Consider the following 22417-nt stretch of genomic DNA (forward strand, 5'->3'; position numbering starts at 1 on the left):
TCAGGCAACGTGGATTCTGTGCCCCTCCTGTCTTCCTCCAGACTCTGGGACCTTGATTTCCAAAGGAGATACAAAATTTACTTTCATCTGAAAACATAACTTTGGACCACTCAGCAGCAGTCCAGTCCTTTTTGTCTTGAGCCCAGGCGTTGTCTCTTATTCAAGAGTGGCTTTACACAAGGAATGCGACAGCTGAAGCCCATATCTTGCATACGTCGGTGCGTGGTGGTTCTTGAAGCACTGACTCCAGCTGCAGTCCACTCTTTGTGGATCTCCCCCACATTTTGTTTGACAATCCTCTCCAGGGCGCGGTTATCCCTCTTGCTTGTTCACTTTTTTCTACCACATCTTGGCCTCTCTATTAATGTGAGCTCTGGGAACATCCAACCTCTTTGGCAATGACATTTTGTGTCTTGCCCTCCTTCTTTAAAGTATCAATGGTCATCTTTTGGACAGTTGTCAAGTCAGCAGTCTTCCCCATGATTGTGTGTCATACAGAATCAAAACGAGAGACCATTTAAAGGCTTTTCCAGGTGTTTTGAGTTAGTTAGCTAATTAGAGTGTCTTCAAAATCTGACCTTTTCACCATATACTAATTTTCTGAGATGTTGAATTTAGGGTTTTCATTGGTTGTCAGCTATAATCATATCCTTTTTGGCAAAAAACACTTGAAATGTATCAGTCTGTTTGGAATGAATGTATACAATCTACAAGTTTGACTTGTAGATTGTAAATTGAATTAATGAAATAAATCAACTTTTTCATGATATTCTAATAATATGACCAGCACCTGTATATCCAACATTATTAAGCTTGTGTCGAAAGTGCGGGATGTGAGGCGACTTGTCGACGAGACGAAAGTGCTGGCGCAGAGCAAGAAGGGCGTTTACTTCCATGGCGCGATTGCATCATCCCGCTCCTCCATGCTTCTTCTCCGCGGCGCAGCGTCGACTCTCCCCAGGACCAGCGCTCTCCGGCCCGCCCTCCGCTCGCTGCCCCCGCCCCGGTCTGCTCGGTCGTCGCCCCGCCACCAGCTCCGGCAGCGGCCCTTTGCCACGTCAGCCCGCCCCGCTAAAGAGAAGAATAGGAGCCCAGAAGGACAAGCCGTCATGGACGCCAAGATGGAGGAGATCCTCGCCCCCTTCAGGCTCGCAGTCAAGGAGCAGGTCTCACATTCATTTTGCTCGACAAATGTTTTAATTGTTCATTTCACAGTTAAAGGGCTGCAATTAATGAATAAAGTGAAGCTAGCTACATGCTAACACTAGCTTTGCCACGTTTCCTTCCACTCCGTTTCTTCCAGCTTCCTTGTCCAAAGTCAAAATCTAAGCAGGGTTTGATTTTTTTTTTCCCGCCGTGTTTTAGGGAGATGTGGTGCGCCGAATGAAGCAGGACGGACTCCCAGATGTGGACGTCGCCAAAGCTGTTGCGGAGCTGAAAGCCAGGAAGAGAAACTTGGAGGCCAAGGTAGGATGACATAAAGCTGGGCGATATGACCCAAAAATATATCACGATATAAGTGTTTCATATCAGTCGATATCGATAATTATCGATAAAACAAAACAAAACACAATTCTAAATAAAGACCAGGAGGAAAAAAGGCTGAATTTAAATACTTTTATTTTAAATAATGGATTGATAGGTTGATTGGCAACACTAAATTGGCCCTAGTGTGTGAATGTTGTCTGTCTATCTGTGTTGGCCCTGCGATGAGGTGGCGACTTGTCCAGGGTGTACCCCGCCTTCCGCCCGATTGTAGCTGAGATAGGCGCCAGCGCCCCCCGCGACCCCACAAGGGAATAAGCGGTAGAAAATGGATGGATGGATGGATTGAACTTTCACAGTATCATGTTAGACCCGCTAGACATCCATTGCTTTCGGTCCCCTGGGGGGGTTGCCCACAGCTGAGGTCCTCTCCAAGGTTTCTCATAGTCATCATTGTCACCGACGTCCCACTGGGTGTGAGTTTTCCTTGCCCTTATGTGGGCCTACCGAGGATGTCGTAGTGGTTTGTGCAGCCCTTTGAGACACTAGTGATTTAGGGCTATATAAGTAAACATTGATTGATTGATTGAAATATAACCTTTAACCTTTAGAACGAGGTCAGCATTAAGAAAAACAGTCAAATAAATGAAAATACTGGTCGATGTGCAAATATTGACATTAAATCAATCAATCAATCAATGTTTATTTATATAGCCCCAAATCACAAATGTCTCAAAGGACTGCACAAATCATTACGACTACAACATCCTCGGAAGAACCCACAAAAGGGCAAGGAAAACTCACACCCAGTGGGCAGGGAGAATTCACATCCAGTGGGACGCCAGTGACAATGCTGACTATGAGAAACCTTGGAGAGGACCTCAGATGTGGGCAACCCCCCCCCCTCTAGGGGACCGAAAGCAATGGATGTCGAGCGGGTCTAACATGATACTGTGAAAGTTCAATCCATAGTGGCTCCAGCAGAGCCGTGAGAGTTCAGTTCAAAGCGGATCCAAGACAGCAGCGAGAGTCCCGTCCACAGGGAACCATCTCAAGCGGAGGCGGATCAGCAGCGTAGAGATGTCCCCAACCGATACACAGGCGAGCGGTCCATCCTGGGTCTCGACTCTGGACAGCCAGTACTTCATCCATGGTCATCGGACCGGATCCCCTCCACAAGGGAGGGGGGGGACATAGGAGAAAAAAGAAAAGAAGCGGCAGATCAACTGGTCTAAAAAGGAGGTCTATTTAAAGGCTAGAGTATACAGATGAGTTTTAAGGTGAGACTTAAATGCTTCTACTGAGGTAGCATCTCGAACTGTTACCGGGAGGGCATTCCAGAGTACTGGAGCCCGAACGGAAAACGCTCTATAGCCCGCAGACTTTTTTTGGGCTCTAGGAATCACTAATAAGCCGGAGTCTTTTGAACGCAGATTTCTTGCCGGGACATATGGTACAATACAATCGGCAAGATAGGATGGAGCTAGACCGTGTAGTATTTTATACGTAAGTAGTAAAACCTTAAAGTCACATCTTAAGTGCACAGGAAGCCAGTGCAGGTGAGCCAGTATAGGTGTATATATAGGTATATATGTATATAAGTATATACAGTATAGGTGTATATATAGGTATATATGTATATAAGTATATACAGTATAGGTGTATATATAGGTATATATGTATATAAGTATATACAGTACAGGCGTAATATGATCAAACTTTTTTGTTCTTGTCAAAAGTCTAGCGGCCGCATTTTGTACCAACTGTAATCTTTTAATGCTAGACATGGGGAGACCCGAAAATAATACGTTACAGTAATCGAGACGAGACGTAACAAACGCATGGATAATGATCTCGGCGTCTTTAGTGGACAGAATGGAGCGAATTTTAGCGATATTACGGAGATGAAAGAAGGCCGTTTTAGTAACGCTTTTAATGTGTGAGTCAAAGGAGAGAGTTGGGTCGAATATAACACCCTGATTTTTTACCGAGTCACCTTGTTTTATTATTTGGTTGTCAAATGTTAAAGTTGTATTATTAAATAGAGGTCGGTGTCTAGCAGCATTTCCGTTTTTTTGGCGTTAAGTTGCAAAAACTTGGCGGACATCCATTGTTTAAGTTCATTTAGACACGCTTCCAGCTGACTACAGTCCGGCGTGTTGGTCAGCTTTAGGGGCATGTAGAGTTGGGTGTCATCAGCATAGCAGTGAAAGCTAATACCGTATTTGCGTATGATGTCACCCAGCGGCAGCATGTAGATGCTGAAGAGTACCCAGACTTCTCAACTATGCTGAGCGGTAGCATGTCCTCTGCTAATTGATATTACCACTGCATCCCTTATTTCTTTATAATGTTTTGAATTTTTGTCGTATGGCACTGCTGCCGAGTGCCTTTCGATGGTGGTCTGTTGTTGCCGCTTCGGTGCTGTTCCACTTGTACCGGCTGATGTTGTGGCTGTTTGCTGCTGTACTCCAGCGAGTGAGAGCGGCTCAGGTGGTAAAATAAGTTTGTCGTGTTCCAAGACTTGGTCGGGACTGCGACCTTGCAAAGTTCTCAGACAGTATTACTCTGATTCGTATTGGACTTAAACAATCCCTGGCCAGCCGGGAGACATAGTCCTCCCAACGTGTCCTGGGACTTCCCCGTGGCCTCCAACTGGTCGGACGTGCCCGAAACACCTCCCTAGGGAGGTGTTCGGGTGGCATCCTGACCAGAGATGTCCGATAATGGCTTTTTTGCAGATATTCTGATATTGTCCAACTCTTAATTACCGATTCCGATATCAACCGATATGATATATACCAGGGGTCAGCAACCCAAAATGTTGAAAGAGCCATATTGGACCAAAAATACCTAAAACAAATCTGTCTGGAGCCCCAAAAAAGTAAAAGCCATACTACATATAGATAGTGTCATGAGATATAAATTGAATTAAGAGGTTTTAAAGGAAACTAAATAAGCTCAAATATAGCTAAAAATGAGGCATAATGATGCAATATGTACATATAGCTAGCCTAAATAGCATGTTAGCATCAATTAGCTTGCAGTCACGCAGGGACCAAATATGTCTGATTAGCACTCCAGACAAGTCAATAACATCAACAAAACTCACCTTTGTGCATTCATGCACAACGTTAAAAGTTTGGTGGACAAAATGAGACGGAAAAAAAAGTGGCATAAACACGTCCTAGAAAGTCGGAGAAAGTTGTACATGTAAACAAATCACGGTGAGTTCAAGGACCGCCAAAATTAGTAGGACAAAACGGCGCTCGCCAAATAATCGAATCCGTGAAGCATGTTTAATGTAAACAGTGTGCTTTATAACAATTAGAGAGGTTTGTGTCACGTTTGTCCTCCTGCAGAAACCATATTTAAACCAAAAATGTTGGGGTTTTCTTCCTTAATTATTTTCCATTTTTAATACATTTTTGAAAAAGCTCCAGAGAGCCACTAAGGCGGCGCTAAAGAGCCGCGGGTTGCCGACCCCCGATATATACAGTCGTGGAATGAACACATTATTATGCCAAATTTTGTTGTGATGCCCTGCTGGATGCATGAAACAATGTAACAAGGTTTTCCAAAATAAATTGACTCAAGTTATGGAAAAAATGCCAACATGGCACTGCCATATTTATTACTGAAGTCACAAAGTGTATTTTTTTTTTTTAACATACCTCAAAACAGAAGCTTGGAATTTAGGACATGCATGAGGAGGTTGGGGGGGTAGCAAGGGGGTATATATTGTAGCGTCCCAGAAGAGTTAGTGCTGCAAGGGGTTCTGGGTATTTGTTCTGTCGTGTTTTTGTTGTTACGGTGCGGATGTTATGCCGAAATGTGTTTGTCATTCTTGTTTGGTGTGGTGCATATTTGTAACAGTGTTAAAGTTGTTTATTTGGCCACCCTCAGTGTGACCTGTATGGCTGTTGGCCAATTATGCCTTGCATTCACTTGTGTGTGTGTGAAAAGGCGTAGATATCATGTGACTGGGCCGGCATGCAAAGGCAGTGCCTTTAAGGTTTATTGGCGCTCTGTACTTCTCCCTACGTCTGTGTTCACAGTGGCCTTTTAAAAAGTCATACATTTTACTTTTTGATGCCGATAATTTCCAATATTACATTTTAAAGCATTTATCGGCCGATATTATCAGACATCTTTAATCCTGACCAGATGCCCGAACCACCTCATCTGGCTCCTCTCCATGTGGAGGAGCAGCAGCTTTACTTTGAGTTCCTCCCGGATGGCAGAACTTCTCACCCTATCTCTAAGGGAGAGCCCCAAACTCATTTGGGCCGCTTGTACCCGTGATCTTGTCCTTTCGGTCATAACCCCAAAGCTCATGACCATAGTTGAGGATGGAAACGTAGATTGACTGGTAAATTGAGAGCTTTGCCTTCCGGCTCAGCTCCTTCTTCACCACAACGGATCGATACAGCGTCCGCATTACTGAAGACGCCGCACCGATCCGCCTGTCGATCTCACCATCCACTCTTCCTTCACCACTGAACAAGACTCCGAGGTACTTGAACTCCTCCACTTGGGGCAAGATCTCCTCCCAACCCGGAGATGTCTTGCGCTGTTATTTTGGTGGCCCTTCCTGTTTTGTTGGTGTTCTCCTGTAGCAGTTTCATGTCTTCCTTTGAGCGCTTTTCCGCGCACCTGCTTTGTGGTAGCGAGCAAAGCTATTTACGTTGTTGCTATCCTTCTTTGTATGGACATTGTTGATTGTCATGTCATGTACGGGTGTACTTTGTGGGCGCCGTAAGTTTTTGCTGTCGTCCAGCATTCTGTTTTCGTTTACTTTGTAGCCAGTTCAGTTTCGTTTTGAATAGCAATTGCCTTTTCCTTTCCCTTTCATTCATTTTTGGTTTAAGCATTACATACCTATGTGGTGTGCATATTGGGATCACAAAAAAAATGTCCTCATCTCACCCGACACATTCCGACTTTTACAAAGCAATTAACTACCTGCTGCCACCTACTGACATGGAGTATTACGCGGTTACCCTGCCGAGTTTTACTCGGCACAGATAATAAGCAACGGCACGTTATTAGCAAAAAATATTTTTGGGGACCAATTAGGTGACGTTGCATAGTTTTCCACGGCACACCAGACAATATGCCGCGGTACAGTGGTTGAAAAACACTAGACTTCAGATCGTCGTTTGTTTTTTTAGGGCCGATTCCCGATTTATTCTGCTTATTTTGTGTTTCAACATATTCTATCTAAACTTCTGTTAAAATTTAATAATTACTTATTCTTCTCTTCTTTGCTACTTTACATTAGTTTTGGATGATACCACAAATGTCGGTATCGATCCGATACCAAGTAGTTACAGGATCATACATTCTCATGTTTCGAGGGCACTATTTCCTGAGTTTAGAAACATAATATGAATTTGTAAAAAAGGGGAAAGTGTTTGACGATTGAAAAATACATCGATGTAATCATAGTCGTATCGACTAGATGCGCTATTGTACTTATTGTAAATAATTCAATGTACATACTATGATGATTACTTGTGTAATGACTGTATTATGTTGATAGTATATATTTGTACCATGAATTGATTAACGTGGACCCCGACTTAAAACAAGTTGAAAAACTTATTCGGGTGTTACCATTTAGTGGTCAATTGTACGGAATATGTACTGAACTGTGCAATCTACTAATAAAAGTATCAATCAATCAATCAAACTTGGTATCATTACGGTGGATGTTAGGTGTAGATCCACCTCTGGCATTTGTTTACATTCAGGGGTGCTAGCTTGCTGTTAGTGGTCAGCTATTGTATCCTACGGTGTGTAGTGAAGCATGTTTAGCTATTCCTCGTCCTGCAGTGATAATGATACTTGTAAGGCAAGGATTAGTGATTTAGAAGTAGCTAAAACACTGCCGACTGCGAATGGACGTTCATGTTTTAATGCACTGCTTCCTGAGGGCGTTTCATTGTTATGACTTCATCTTTATCTTTAGTTTTTTGTCCTAATTACGTGCATTCTCCCTTTTCTGTCTGCACACTGTCTGGTTGTAAGTACTCTGTGTGTGTGCGCTGCCAAACATGCTCCTCTGCTCGCAAAACCAGCAATGTCATGACGTGACTGCGTGCTTTTTAAACCGTATATTTTGAGTATAGTACCGTTTTTGATTCATTAGTACCGCGATACTATACCAGTACTGGTATACCGTACGACCCTAGTTAAGACAAACTTGCTTTTGCAGGAGCTGTCCTTGCAACCCAAAGACGACATTGTCGACAGAACCAAGATGGAAGACACCCTCAAGAGACGTTTCTTTTACGACCAGGCCTTTGCCATCTACGGCGGTAAGGTGGAAGTGTGCCGATGAGCGGGGTTTGGCCGAGCTCATTGACCAGCGCGCACGTTGCTTTTCAAGCGCTCTGTTACCATGCAGTCATGCTCCTCAGGGGTGAGCGGCCTGTACGACTTCGGCCCCGTGGGCTGCGCCCTGAAGAACAACATCCTGCAAGCCTGGAGGCAGCACTTCATCCAGGAGGAGCAGATCCTGGAGATCGACTGCACCATGCTGACCCCGGAGCCGGTCCTCAAGTGAGCCAAACGTCCACGTTTTGTCTTCCGAGGGCCCGGTGGTTCCTGCAGTCAGCTCAAAGTGCTGACGTGTGGGTTTTGAATGACGGGCGCACATTGACTCTGCGATTTGATGCATGGACGCTGCCGCTCTTGCAGTCTTCCATAGCCCGGTTGCAGATACATCAAGAGTGGTCATGTGGCGTAAAGGCCCCATCGAGACGTGTCTTTACTTGTCTGCAGGACATCGGGTCACGTGGACAAGTTTGCCGACTACATGGTGAAAGACGTAAAGAACGGCGAGTGCTTCAGGGCCGACCATCTGCTCAAAGGTAAGGTCATTGCGGCAGACGTGAGAAGAGTTGTGGATGAGAAGAGGAGACAAATGTGTCGGTTCCTCCTGCAGCACATCTGCAGAAGCTGATGTCGGATAAGAAGTGCGGCGCGGAGAAGAAGGCCGAGATGGAGGACGTCATCACGCAGGTACTGCAGCCATTAAAGGGTTAACCCAGGGGTCGGCGACCCGAAATGTTGAAAGAGGCATATTGGACCAAAAATATCCCCTAAAAAGCTGCAAAAAGTTAAAAGCCTTATATAAGTGTTATAATGAAGGCAACACATGATGTAAGTGTCTATATTCGCCTACTATCAAAGGCTGAGGCAAATGTTTTTATTCTACACATCTTTACAACATTGGAAAACAATATAATAACTGTGGTTTCTCACAGGATGAGATAACTCTTAGAAATTACTGGCTTATAATCGCCAATGTATTGGATGTGTGTCCAAGTTAAAGGAAACTTCTTCTGATGGATTTATTACATTCTTTGCAAGCTGGGTAACGTTTGCTGTGGTCTGGAACAACATGGCACACAAGCAACTATGAGAAATGCAGCCAATATTACATACAGATATTTGTTCGTTAAGGTGGGGTCTCCCCAGGGGGAATGGGGACAGGCGGCCAGGACAGGGAAGATGCTGGGTGTGTTTAAGGAACAGTGTAACTGCCTGGACTACAGACTTTGAAGTAGGCCGCCTTCGTCGCGTGAAGAAGCCTACAATTTTTGGTTGTGTTTTCCACTCCCGCTCCGTGTGCTGAATGGCAATATACGATATATATCTCTATTTTTTTCCCTAAAGTAAAAACAAAACAGAGATTCTAAGTATGTCATTATTTTGACTTCGTAAATATTGACACACCGAGACAAAATATTGATAATAGTAATTTAATGTATCATTATTTTGACTTAGTAAATATTGACTTTCTAAGACAAAATAATGACAAAGTCAAATTAATGACTTACTGTAAGAGTGTTTGCAATAAGCGTTTGAAAAAAAGAGTTAAAAGTGGGGCCACATGCTGACGTGCTCAACTCATCATGCTTAATTTATTGCATTATTTGGGAAGCCTGTAGTTGATGTTTATTATGTAAATGTTATATTTTTATCAACGTGTGATAGCAGGGACCCTGCCATTCAAAACTTGGCTGCTACATTACTAATGATTAATGTAGCATCAAGGGTTGTAATTGGGGGTTAAATCACCAAAAAAGATTCCCGGGCGCGGCCACCGCTGTTGCTCACTGCTCCCCTCACCTCCCAGGGGGTGATTAATTTGTTGCTGTCATGCACTGACCTAATGTGCCTGATTAGCACTCCACAACAAGTCAAAAACATCAACAAAGCTTACCTTTGTGCATTCACGCACAGCATAACACATTTGGTGGACAAAACAAGACACAGAAGGAGTGGCATAAAACATGTCTTTCTGTGGCAGCATCAGAGAAAGTTGTCATCCCAAAGACTATAAAAATGGGACCCATTACCTCCTCGCTTGGCACCCAGCATCAAGGGTTGGAATTGGGGGTTAAATCACCAAAAATGATTCCCGGGCGCGGCCACCGCTGCTGCTCACTGCTCCCCTAACCTCCCAGGGGGTGATTAAGTTTGATGGGTCAAATTTTACTACTGTGTGACAGTCATAGGTAATTTAACTTTAACATGTAAACACACTACGATGAGTTCAAGGATCGTTTGAATTAGTAGGACAAAACGATGCTTGCCAAATAATCAGTGAAGCATGTATAACATAAACAATGGGTTTTTAGCCATTAGGTTTTTGTCTCTTACAGAAAATATATATTTTTTTTCATCTTTTTCTATTTTTACACATCTCTGAAAGAGGTCCAGGGAGCCGCTAGGTTGGCGCTAAAGAGCCGCGGGTTGCTGACCCCCCCCCCCCCCGGGTTAACCTTTTGCCCTCCTTCTCCTGGCAGATGGACAACTACACCCAGCAGGAGCTGACCGACCTCTTTGTCAAGTACCTGGTCAAGTCGCCCGTCACGGGAAATGACCTGACGCCTCCCATCTCCTTCAACCTCATGTTCCAGACCTCCATCGGGCCGGGAGGGAACATGCCAGGGTAAACGGCCGGCGACAAAAAAGCCCACCGAGTGTTTTTGAGTGCCGCTTTAATTCCCGTGTTCACGTCCAGATATCTGAGGCCTGAAACCGCTCAGGGAATCTTCCTCAACTTCAAGCGCCTGCTGGAGTTCAACCAGGGAAAACTCCCCTTCGCTGCTGCTCAGATAGGAAACTCCTTCAGGAACGAGATCTCGCCTCGTTCTGGACTCATCCGCGTGAGGTGAATGCGGGAAGAAGTCCTTTAAGGCAGTGGTCCCCAACCTTTTTGTATCCGCGGACCGGTCAACGCTTAATAATTTGTCCCGCGGCCCGGGGGGCGGCAATGCGGGTGTTGGGGAGATGGGAATCCTTTTTTTTTTTTTTGTCATGAAAAAGGGAGGTTTTTGTGGTTGGTGCACTAATCGTAAGTGTATATTGTGTTTTTTATGTTCATTTAATTAAAAAAAATGAATAAAAAATTATTTTGCGGCCCGGTACCAATCGGGCCACAGCCCGGTGGTTGAGGACCACTGCTTTAAGGCACATGTGTTTAACTCAAGGCCACCATGCCATTTAAAGTAGTCCGTCCCGTCATTCAATGTGGTCTTTCACGTCTTTTAAAGTGGCCTGTCACATCATTCAATGTGGTCCGCCACTTATTTAAAGGGCTCCATCATGTCATTTAATGTGTCATGTCTTTTAACGTGGCCCGCCTCGTCATTCGATGTGTCATGTTATTAAATGTGGCCCGTCACGTCATCTAGCATGGTCTGTCACGTCATTTAATGTGGTCTGTCACTTCATTTAATGTGGCCCGCCACGTCATTCGATGTGTCATGTTATTAAATGTGGCCCGTCACGTCATCTAGCATGGTCTGCCACGTCATTTAATGTGGTCTGTCAAGTCATTCAATAGGGCCCTTAGTGTAATTTAAAGTGGTCCGTCACGTCATTTATAGTGGCCCGGCATGTAATTTATCGTGGTCTTTTATGTCATTCATTGTGGCTCGTCAAGTTCTCTAACATGGTCTGTCACGTTATTTAAAGCAGTCCGTCACGTCATTTAATGTGGTCTGTCAAGTCATTCAATGGGGCCCTTAGTGTTATTTAATGTGGTCTGTCAAGTCATTCAATGGGGCCCTTAGTGTCATTTAAAGTGGTCTGTCAAGTCATTCAATGGGGCCCTTAGTGTAATTTAATGTGGTCCGTCACGTCATTTATTGTGGCCCGGCATGTAATTTATCGTGGTCTTTTATGTCATTCATTGTGGCTCGTCAAGTTCTCTAACATGGTCTGTCACGTTATTTAAAGCAGTCTGTCACGTCATTTAATGTGGTCTGTCAAGTCATTCAATGGGGCACTTAGTGTTATTTAATGTGGTCCGTCACGTCATTTATTGTGGCCCGGCATGAAATTTATCGTGGTCTTTTATGTCATTCATTGTGGCTCGTCACGTTCTCTAACATGGTCTGTCACGTTATTTAAAGCAGTCCGTCACGTCATTTAATGTGGTCTGTCAAGTCATTCAATGGGGCACTTAGTGTTATTTAATGTGGTCTGTCAAGTCATTCAATGGGGCCCTTAGTGTTATTTAATGTGGTCTGTCAAGTCATTCAATGGGGCCCTTAGTGTTATTTAATGTGGTCTGTCAAGTCATTCAATGGGGCCCTTAGTGTCATTTAATGTGGTCTGTCAAGTCATTCAATGGGGCCCTTAGTGTAATTTAATGTGGTCCGTCACGTCATTTATTGTGGCCCGGCATGTAATTTATCGTGGTCTTTTATGTCATTCATTGTGGCTCGTCAAGTTCTCTAACATGGTCTGTCACGTTATTTAAAGCAGTCTGTCACGTCATTTAATGTGGTCTGTCAAGTCATTCAATGGGGCACTTAGTGTTATTTAATGTGGTCCGTCACGTCATTTATTGTGGCCCGGCATGAAATTTATCGTGGTCTTTTATGTCATTCATTGTGGCTCGTCACGTTCTCTAACATGGTCTGTCACGTTATTTAAAGCAGTCCGTCACGTCATTTAATGTGGTCTGTCAAGTCATTCAATGGGGCCCTTAGTGTTATTTAATGTGGTCTGTCAAGTCATTCAATGGGGCCCTTAGTGTTATTTAATGTGGTCTGTCAAGTCATTCAATGGGGCCCTTAGTGTTATTTAATGTGGTCTGTCAAGTCATTCAATGGGGCCCTTAGTGTTATTTAATGTGGTCCGTCACATCATTTAAAGTGGTAGCCTAATTTGCGAAGTGGCCTTGAATCAAAACAATTGTGACATCCCTGCTTCAGGTGGTCAGGAACTAAAGTGTCCCCTCCACAGAGAGTTCACCATGGCGGAGATCGAGCACTTTGTGGACCCCAACGAGAAAGTCCATCCCAAGTTCTCCGACGTGGCCGACCTGCAGATCCTCCTGTACTCCTCCAAAGCCCAGACCAGCGGCCAGTCTGCACATGTCATGAGGCTGGGAGATGCCGTGGATCAGGTAGCAGGCTGTCATTCACCTACCTGCCCACCAGGTGACACGACTGCACTAATACCTCTTTGTCCAGGGCGTGATCAACAACTCCGTCCTGGGTTACTTCATCGGGAGGATCCACCTTTATCTCACCAAAGTGGGCGTCGCCAAAGACAAGCTGCGTTTCCGCCAGCACATGGACAACGAGATGGCTCACTACGCCTGCGACTGCTGGGACGCTGAAACCAAAACTTCCTACGTGCGTGTCCCCGCCTCGCCTGGTCCGTCTTGACGTCCGCGTGTCCTCACGCTCTTGTTGTCCCTCTCAGGGTTGGATCGAGATTGTGGGCTGCGCCGACCGCTCCTGCTACGACCTGAAGTGCCACGCCCGGGCCACCAAGGTGCCCCTGGTCGCCGAGAAGCCGCTAAAAGAACCCATATCCTTGGAAGACGTGAAGTGGGCAGCAGTCAATGTTTATTTATATAGCCCTCAATCACAAGTGTCTCAAAGGGCTGCACAAGCCACTACGACGTCCTCGGTTCAGATCCCACATAAGGGCAAGGAAAAACTCACAACCCAGTGGGATGTCAATGTGAATGACTATGAGAAACCTTGGAGAGGACCACAGATGTGCGGTCCATAGTGGATCTAACATAATATTGTGAGAGTCCAGTCCATAGTGGATCTAACGTAATATTGTGAGAGTCCAGTCCATAGTGGATCTAACGTAATAGTGGGAGTCCAGTCCATAGTGGATCTAACGTAATATTGTGAGAGTCCAGTCCATAGTGGATCCAACATAATTGTGTGAGAAACCAGTCCATAGTAGATCTAACATAATGGTGAGAGTCCAGTGCATAGAGGATCTAACATAATTCTGAGAGTCCAGTCCATTGTGGATCTAACATAATAGTATGAGTCCAGTCCATAGCGGATCTAACATAATAGTGAGAGTCCAGTCCATAGTGGATCTAACATAATAATGTGAGAGTCCAGTCCATAGTGGATCTAACATGATATTGTGAGAGTCCAGTCCATAGTAGATCTAACATGATATTGTGAGAGTCCAGTCCATAGTAGATCTAACATGATATTGTGAGAGTCCAGTCCATAGTAGATCTAACATAATAGTGAGTGTCCAGTCCATAGTGGATCTAACATAATAATGTGAGTCCAGTCTATAGTGGATCTAACATAATATTGTGAGAGTCCAGTCCCTAGGCGATCTAACATAATTATGTGAGAGTCCAGTCCATAGTGGATCTTACGTAATAGTGAGAGTCCAGTCCATAGTGGATCAAACATAATATTGTGAGAGTCCAGTCCATAGTAGATCTAACATAATAGTGAGAGTCCAGTCCATAGTGGATCTAACATAATAGTGTGAGAGTCTAGTCCATAGTGGATCTAACATAATTATGTGAGAGTCCAGTCTATAGTAGATCTAACATAATAGTGTGAGAGTCCAGTCCATAGTGGATCTAACATAATATTGTGTGAGTCCATTCCATAGTGGATCTAACATAATAGTGTGAGTCCAGTCCATAGTGGATCTAACATAATAATGTGAGAGTCCAGTCCATAGTGGATCTAGTGTAAGAGTCCAGTCCATAGTGCATCTAACATAATAGTGAGTCCAGTCCATAGTGGATCTAACATAATAGTGTGAGAGTCCAGTCCATAGTGGATCTAACATAATAGTGTGAGAGTCCAGTCCATAGTGGATCTAACATAATAGTGTGAGAGTCCAGTCCATAGTGGATCTAACATAATAGTGTGAGAGTCCCGTCCATTGTGGATCTGACATAATAGTGTGAGTCCAGTCCATAGTGGGGCCAGCAGGAGACCATCCCGAGCAGAAACGGGTAAGCAGCGCAAAGATGTCCCCAACCGATGCACAGGCGAGCGGTCCACTCCGGGTCCCGACTCTGGACAACCAGGACTTCATCCATGGCCACCGGACCTGTGCCACCCTCTTCCACACGGGAGAGGGGGGGCAGAGCAGAAAAGAAAAGAAACGGCAGATCAACTGGTCTAAAGAGGGGGTCTATTTAATGGCTAGAGTATAGAAATGAGTTTTAAGATGGGACTTAAATGCTTAGTTGCAGTCCTTAATGTGTTCCCACAAAGTGGTCAACGTGGTCCAGTTTGAGGCCAACAAAGGAGCCATTGGGAAGGCGTACAAGAAGGATGCCAAGTTCGCCATGGAGTATTTGGCCGCCTGTGACGAGTCCCTCGTCACAGAACACGAGCAGCTCCTCAACCAGACCGGGTGAGGACCCAGGACCGAGGTCAAGTCCTGACTTGTTCGGTCTCTCACTTTCTCTCCTCCGCTCCAGAGAGTTCACCATCGAGACAGAGGGGAAGACCTTCAAGCTCACGAAAGACATGGTCAGCGTCAAGAGGTTCCAGAAGACGTTGCACGGTGAGCTTGCGCCTCAGTTAGTGTTGGACGATGACGGGAAAAATAATAATCACTAGAGATGCGATAAATGCTTTAAAATGATTGGTTTCAAAAAGTTGAATTTATGACTTTTCAAAACGCCGCTGCACGGAGTGGTACATGGACGTAGGGAGAAGTACAGAGCGTCAATAAACCTTAAAGGCACTGCCTTTGCGTGCCGGCCCAGTCACATGATATCTACGGCTTTTCACACCCAAGTGAATGCAAAGCATACTTGGTCAACAGCCATACAGGTCACACTGAGGGTGGGCATATAAACAACACTGTCACAAATATGCGCCACACTGTGAAGCCACACCAAACAAGAATGACGAACACACCGTAACACAGGGGTGTCCAAAGTGAGGCCCGGGGGACATTTGCGGCCCGCAGCTAATCGTTTACCGGCCCGCCACACATTCTGCAATAATTGCAAAATTGATAGTATTGCAAAAATTTAAAAAATATTTCAAAAAGGGGGAATGAGGTGAAATCTAATGAGAAAAAGTGGCCATTTTGACACAAAGCTGCCAAGCAGGCAGTTTTTTCCTTTTGTCTTTATTTTCTTTTTTTTCCATTGCTCAAAAAAAAGGACAAAAACATCTGTTATGAATTACTACTTAAAATTTATCACTTTAAAATGTTTTATGTGGAAAAAATATTGCATATGTTGTGTGGTTGCCATATAAAAACGTCAATAAGAGCATTAAACAAACAAAATAATAGTTCAAACTTAAAATCGACAGATATATCGGAAGTTGATCTTGAAATTTAAGTGTAAAAAGTAATTTAAAAAAACTAATAAAAATGCATCACTTTATGAGTGGGGAACCTTTCGGATCTCAAATATATTTAGTAGGATTTTATATAACTTTTCACTGTGATTACTCAAAAATATCAAATAATTAAAATCAATTGTGTCTTGCATTATTGATCTTCGAGGGCTTTAATTGCTAAATAAAGGAACTCTCCTGAAGGAATCAATAAAGATCTATCTATCTATCTATCTATCTAAATACATATTTCAGTTTGACTATAAAAAAAACAAAGTTGTCTTCGACAGAAAAGGCATAAAGCCTTATTTGTTTTACTTTATATCAACCTCAAGTTGATATACAGATTTACCGAAAGAATTAAATAAAAAAATACAAAAAATATAACAATTTGACTTATTTTTAACACTTTAATGACTGAGACCCTCTATGCTCCCTAGGAGCCCTAAGGATTAAAAAAAAAAATCCATATATTTTGTTATGGTTTGAAAATGAAAAATATCAAAACGCCCCCCCCGCATGCTTAAATTTTTCCGTGTGCGGCCCTCTGTGGAAAAAGTTTGGACACCCCTGCCGTAACACAACATAAACACAACAGAACAAATACCTAGACCCCCTTGCAGCACTAACTCTTCCGAGACGCTACAATATACACTACCCCCCAGTATTCCAACCCCGCCCAACTCAACCTCCTCATGCTCTCTCAGGGAGAGCATGTCCCAAATTCCAAGCTATGGAATGTGTTAATTCCACGACTGTCTGTATATATCAGTATTGGTTGATATCGGAATCAGGAATTAAGAGTTGGAGAATATCGGATATCTCTAGTAATCACCATTATTTTTGATTGGTATTCACACCATTCATTCATTTGAAAGCTTGAATAAATGTAGATGATGGGTCAGCAGCTTATAACTGCTAAAGACACCTTAAAGCTGCTAAAAAGACGAAATAAGCTGTTTCTTCATTTGGAGAAACTGTTGCAAACTAAAGGAAAATAAAAGGAAAAAAAACTAAACAAATGTCTGGTCTTTTGAGTGAAATCCAGAAGCCACATTCAGCATTGGTACATCCTTCCAAGTGTGGGATAAGCACAGCGAAAAAAAGCAAAACACTTGACAGTGAAAAACCGGCTGTTCTTCAGCTTTTGGTTTTGGTCCTTTTTTCGCACAATTTTATTTAGAAAAGTATCAAAGTTTTTCAGTTGTTTTTTTTTTATTTTGGGGGGAGGGTGGTATGATGGGTATGTAAACAAATAATACTTTTGACATTTAGGGCAGACAACAGCTACAGTATATGATGTATGTGAATATGATTTAATGGATAGAAATGTCTGATGCTGGATCAATCAATCAATCAATCAATGTTTATTTATATAGCCCTAAATCACAAATGTCTCAAAGGACTGTACAAACCATTACGACTACAACATCCTCGGAAGAACCCACAAAAGGGCAAGGAAAACTCACACCCAGTGGGCAGGGAGAATTCACATCCAGTGGGACGCCAGTGACAATGCTGACTATGAGAAACCTTGGAGAGGACCTCAGATGTGGGCAACCCCCCCCCCCCCTCTAGGGGACCGAAAGCAATGGATGTCGAGCGGGTCTAACATGATACTGTGAAAGTTCAATCCATAGTGGCTCCAACACAGCCGCGAGAGTTCAGTTCAAAGTGGATCCAAGACAGCAGCGAGAGTCCCGTCCACAGGAAACCATCTCAAGCGGAGGCGGATCAGCAGCGTAGAGATGTCAATAAAAATTAAATAAAATGAAAGAAAAGTATCAAAATATTGGTATCGGGACAACCCTACTAAACTTCTAGTAGACGTGGTCTACTTTTCGCTCCACATCCGTTTCACCGTCATGCATGCACGATGTTCGACCTATTCAAGTTTTATTTCGATGATAGCATTTTCATGATCGCCAGAAGCCAAAATGTTTGAATTGTCCAGCATTGACCTCATCATGAAGAACATTCCTTTGTGCTCCTCAGTGGAGGAAGTGGTCCCCAACGTCATCGAGCCCTCCTTCGGCATCGGCAGGATCATGTACACCATCTTTGAGCACACCTTCCACGTCAGAGGCGGAGACGAGCAAAGAACGGTGAGTGCGCGGCGGGGACTGAAAGGACAAAGACGTGACGAGCGACATCTTTTCTCCCCGACAGTTCTTCAGCTTCCCTGCGACTGTCGCGCCGTACAAATGCTCCGTCCTGCCGCTGAGTCAAAACCAGGAGTTTGTGCCTTTCGTGAAGGAGTTGTGTAAGTCCCAGTTGTGCTACATTTTTACAGGGGTGGTGAGACGTGTTTTTAATGAGAACCTTCCTCGTCTTGGCAGCTGAAGCCATGACCAAAAACGGCGTCTCTCACAAAGTGGACGACTCCTCGGGGTCCATCGGGCGGCGCTACGCCAGGACGGACGAGATCGGCGTGGCGTTCGGCATCACCATCGACTTTGACACGGTGAACAAGACGCCTCACACGGCCACCCTGAGGGACCGCGACTCCATGAGGCAGATCCGAGCCGAGGTACCTTCTCAAGACAAGTTACTGTATTATCCAGACCATAAGGCGCACTTAAAATCCTTTTTTTTCCCCCTCAAAACTGGACAGTGCGCCTTATAACCCGGTGAAACTAATGTAAGGAATGAGTTTGGTTGAGCTTACCCACCTCGAAGCTATTTTATTTGGTACATGGTGTAATAAGTGTGACCAGTAAATGGCAGTCAAACATAAGAGATAATTATAGACTGCGATATGATGGCAATATGACTGAAATAAACACCAACATTTTTTATGTTCCATTGAAAATAGGAAACATTACACAAGGCGCTCAAAAATCTATCAAAATGTTTTAGTACGATGGATTGTACTGTGCTTCAACATAGTATTATTATGGTGTGTGTATAAGGTAAGACAAATTATCTAACATTTTGTTTCGCAATATTATGCAAAAGCAACTTTTCTTACCTTCTGGTACCTGCTGATCTGTATTTGGGATCTGCATGAATCTTGAAAAATTGCACGCGTCTACCTTTGTAGTCCGTGGCGACATCGTAGTCAAAGCTTCTTCTTTTTCTCTATCTTCTTATGGGACATTCATCCTCCGCTGTTGCCATTTCTAATGTAAAGTAGTGTAAAGTTCTTACTTATATCTGTCAGTAAACTCGCCATGAAAGCGCTAAAACATACCGGTGTAGTGAGTTCACATTATTCACCCAAGGAACTTTAGTTATTAGAGAGATTCGATCGGACAGTTTTTTCATTTCCGGTGTTTCCGGATGAGGAAATGTTGCCCCGTTATTGATTGAAGTAAAGTCTGAATGTCATTAAAACAGTTAGCTCCATCTTTTCTTCCACTCCCGTCCTTGCACGCTACATCGCTACAACAAAGATGACTGGGAGAAGACACTGCCGAAGGTGAGCCACGTAAATAAGACCGCCCACAAAACGGCGCATCCGGAAGCGACTGTGTCAGGTTCAAACACTGACGACATCTATTGAACAGACGAGAAGCAAGGAATCACACAGAGACAGAGTTCAATTTGGCTCAATGAGGAGACACGGGTTTTGGGCTGTACTCTAGTTACAAATCCAAACTATGTTCAGAAAGTCCAGCCCGTGGGCTTCGTCTATTTATTTGGAAAGTCCCTGTTACATCACTGAAGCTGTCACTGAGGGAAAGGGGTAATCTCGACAACTCCAGTTAAGACTCAATGTATGATTATACAAAAATGCAAATGTGTTGATGCTGGTGCTATCACCTCGTCTCTGCTTTGTCTGCGTCCCGGTTCCCGATGTTCGGGCTTAGCAGTCAGCAGGCCGAGTCTGGACACAACACTGATAAGAGATGTGCAAAGGTACAAAAATACAAATAACTATACCAACGGCCCCTAAGTATAAAGTTGTGTGATAATATATATATACATGATTCTTCTAACAGACTGTCAAAGCGGCTTGGAAGATGATCTGTACAACAGGGGTCACCAACCTTTTTGAAAGCAAGAGCTACTTCTAGGGCTCTGATTAATGCGAAGGGCTACCAGTTTGATACACACTTAAAAAATTGCCAGAAATAGCCAATTTGCTCAATTTACCTTTAATAAATAAATCTATCTACCGGTATATATTAAAAAAAATGGGTATTTTTGTCTGTCATTCTGTTGTACATTTTTTTTCCTTTACGGAAGGATTTTTGTAGAGAATAAATGATGAAAAAAAAAACACTTCATTGAACGATTTAAAAGAGGATAAAACAGGAGAAAAATGAAAATTACATTTTCAAACATAGTTTATCTTCAATTTCAACTCTTTAAAATTCAAAATTCAACCGAAAAAAAGAAGAGAAAAACTAGCTAATTCGAATCTTTTTGAAAAAAAAAAAATAATTTATGGAACATCATTAGTAATATTTCCTGATTAAGATTAATTTTACAATTTTGATGACATGTTTTGAATAGGTTAAAATCCAATCTGCATTTTGATAGAATATACAAAAAATCAGACCAAGCTATATTTCCAGCAAAGAAAATCATTATTTCTTCTAGATTTTCCAGAACAAAAATTTTCAAAGTAATTCAAAAGACTTTGAAATAAGATTTAAATTTGATTCTAAACATTTTCTAGATTTGCCTAAATTTTTTTTAATGTTAATCATAATAAGTTTGAAGAAATATTTCACAAATGTTCGTTGTCGAAAAAACAGGCTTAAATGAAGAATTAAATAAAAATAAATTTATTATTCTTTACAATAAAAAAATAAATTTACTTGAACATTGATTTAAATTGTTAGGAAAAAAAAGGATGGAATTTAAAAGGTAAAAAGGTATATGTGTTTAAAAATCCTAAGATCATTTTTAAGATTGTATTTTTTCTCTAAAATTGTCTTTCTGAAAGTTATAAGACTCAAATAATAAAAAAAAAGAATTCAAACAAGTGAAGACCAAGTCTTTAAAATATTTTCTTGGATTTCCAAATTCTATTTGAGTTTTGTCTCTCGTAGAATTAAAAATGTCGAGCAAAGCGAGACCAGCTTGCTAGTAAAATAAATACAATTTAAAAAATAGAGGCAGCTCACTGGTAAGTGCTGCTTTTTGACGTATTTTTAGAACAGGCCAGCGGGCGACTCATCTGGCACTTACGGGCACTGCGTTGATGACCCCTGCTGTAAAACATCATCCATGCAACATTTTGACCAAAGAACTACGATTACATTTTATGTAGACCACAAGGAAGTCTTTTACATATAGAAAAAAAAAGAAAGACTCGCTTTATAATCCAGAAAAAAGATCGAAAACAGACCATTAATCTGCAGTGCGCCTTATAATCCGGTGCGCCCTATGGTCAGGAAAATACAGTACTTGTGCCGTCGTCACCTTTTGACCATGAACAACTCTCTCAGGTGAGCGAGCTGCCCGGGATTGTTCGAGACCTGGCCAACGGGGCGCTGACCTGGGCGGAAGTGGAGAGCAAGTACCCCATCTTTGAAGGACAGGAGACCAGCAAGAAGGACACGGCGGAAGAGTGAAGCTCGCTGGTGGGGAAACTTCCAGACTTGAGTCGCATTCAAATCCTTCCTTGGAGAATATTTGGCCAGTGTCTCCACCATCTTGGCATCATGTCTGCACTGTAAGACCACCATCGGCTTGAAAGGGACTACCTGGACGCAGGTGTTGTACATCGCCATCATTCTGCTACTCCAGACGGACATATTTAACACTCAATAAAAACATCCAGCACTTTCTGGACATCACACTCCACTCGTGACATGCTCTCATTTGCACAGCCTCATGTCTCCTTTGAGCTGGAAGCAACACTGACTACATACACTACTGTACACCTCATGTACACTAGAAAACTTTATTTTTTACAAATATTTGGAATTTGATGCCTGCAACATGTTTCAAAAAAGCTGGCACAAGTGTCAAAAAAGACGAAGAAAGTTGAGGAATGCTCATCAAACACTTATTTGGAACGTCCCACAGGCGAACAGGCTAATTGGGAACAGGTGGGTGCCGTGATTGGGTATAAAAGCAGCTTCCATGAAATGCTCAGTCATTCACAAAAAAGGACGAGGCGAGGGTCACCACTTTGTCTACAAATGCGTGAGCCAATTGGCCAACAGTTTGAAAAAACACATTTCTCAACCAGCTATTGCAAGGAATTTAGGGATTTCACCAACTACGCTCCGTAATATCATCAAAAGGTTCAGAGAATCTGGAGAAATCACTGCACGTAAGCGATATTACGGACCTTCGATCCCTCAGGCTGTACTGCATCTAAAAGCGACATCGGTGTGTAAAGG

The 22417-nt window shown here is 43.1% G+C and overlaps 1 protein-coding gene and 1 non-coding gene across 2 annotated transcripts; both read left to right on the plus strand.

Annotated features, from left to right (window-relative positions):
* The first annotated feature begins 884 nt into the window (after positions 1-884).
* LOC133569113 (glycine--tRNA ligase-like) lies at positions 885-21867 on the plus strand. Its single transcript, XM_061921278.1, has 17 exons — positions 885-1166; positions 1366-1467; positions 7706-7808; positions 7911-8052; positions 8275-8363; positions 8438-8514; positions 10308-10453; positions 10526-10675; positions 12760-12922; positions 12990-13154; positions 13225-13331; positions 15022-15168; positions 15236-15321; positions 18108-18217; positions 18282-18375; positions 18452-18642; positions 21515-21867. Exons 1-17 carry the CDS (start codon positions 924-926, stop codon positions 21638-21640), a joined length of 2241 nt encoding a protein of 746 aa, XP_061777262.1. The 5' UTR covers positions 885-923; the 3' UTR covers positions 21641-21867.
* LOC133569936 (small nucleolar RNA SNORA84) lies at positions 8086-8219 on the plus strand. The gene has a single exon (XR_009809988.1). It is a non-coding gene; the product is annotated as a small nucleolar RNA SNORA84 (small nucleolar RNA).
* Positions 21868-22417: the final 550 nt, after the last annotated feature.

The sequence above is a fragment of the Nerophis ophidion genome, linkage group LG15, assembly GCF_033978795.1.
Source record: "Nerophis ophidion isolate RoL-2023_Sa linkage group LG15, RoL_Noph_v1.0, whole genome shotgun sequence".
Classification (NCBI taxonomy): domain Eukaryota; kingdom Metazoa; phylum Chordata; class Actinopteri; order Syngnathiformes; family Syngnathidae; genus Nerophis; species Nerophis ophidion.

Excerpts from the sequence above, each read along its gene's own strand:
- LOC133569113 (XM_061921278.1), top strand. The coding sequence starts at position 924 with ATGCTTCTTCTCCGCGGCGCAGCGTCGACTCTCCCCAGGACCAGCGCT. Across the intron at positions 8,364-8,437 it reads GGCCGACCATCTGCTCAAAG|CACATCTGCAGAAGCTGATG; the intron begins GTAAGGTCATTG and ends TTCCTCCTGCAG. Across the intron at positions 13,155-13,224 it reads CTGAAACCAAAACTTCCTAC|GGTTGGATCGAGATTGTGGG; the intron begins GTGCGTGTCCCC and ends TGTCCCTCTCAG.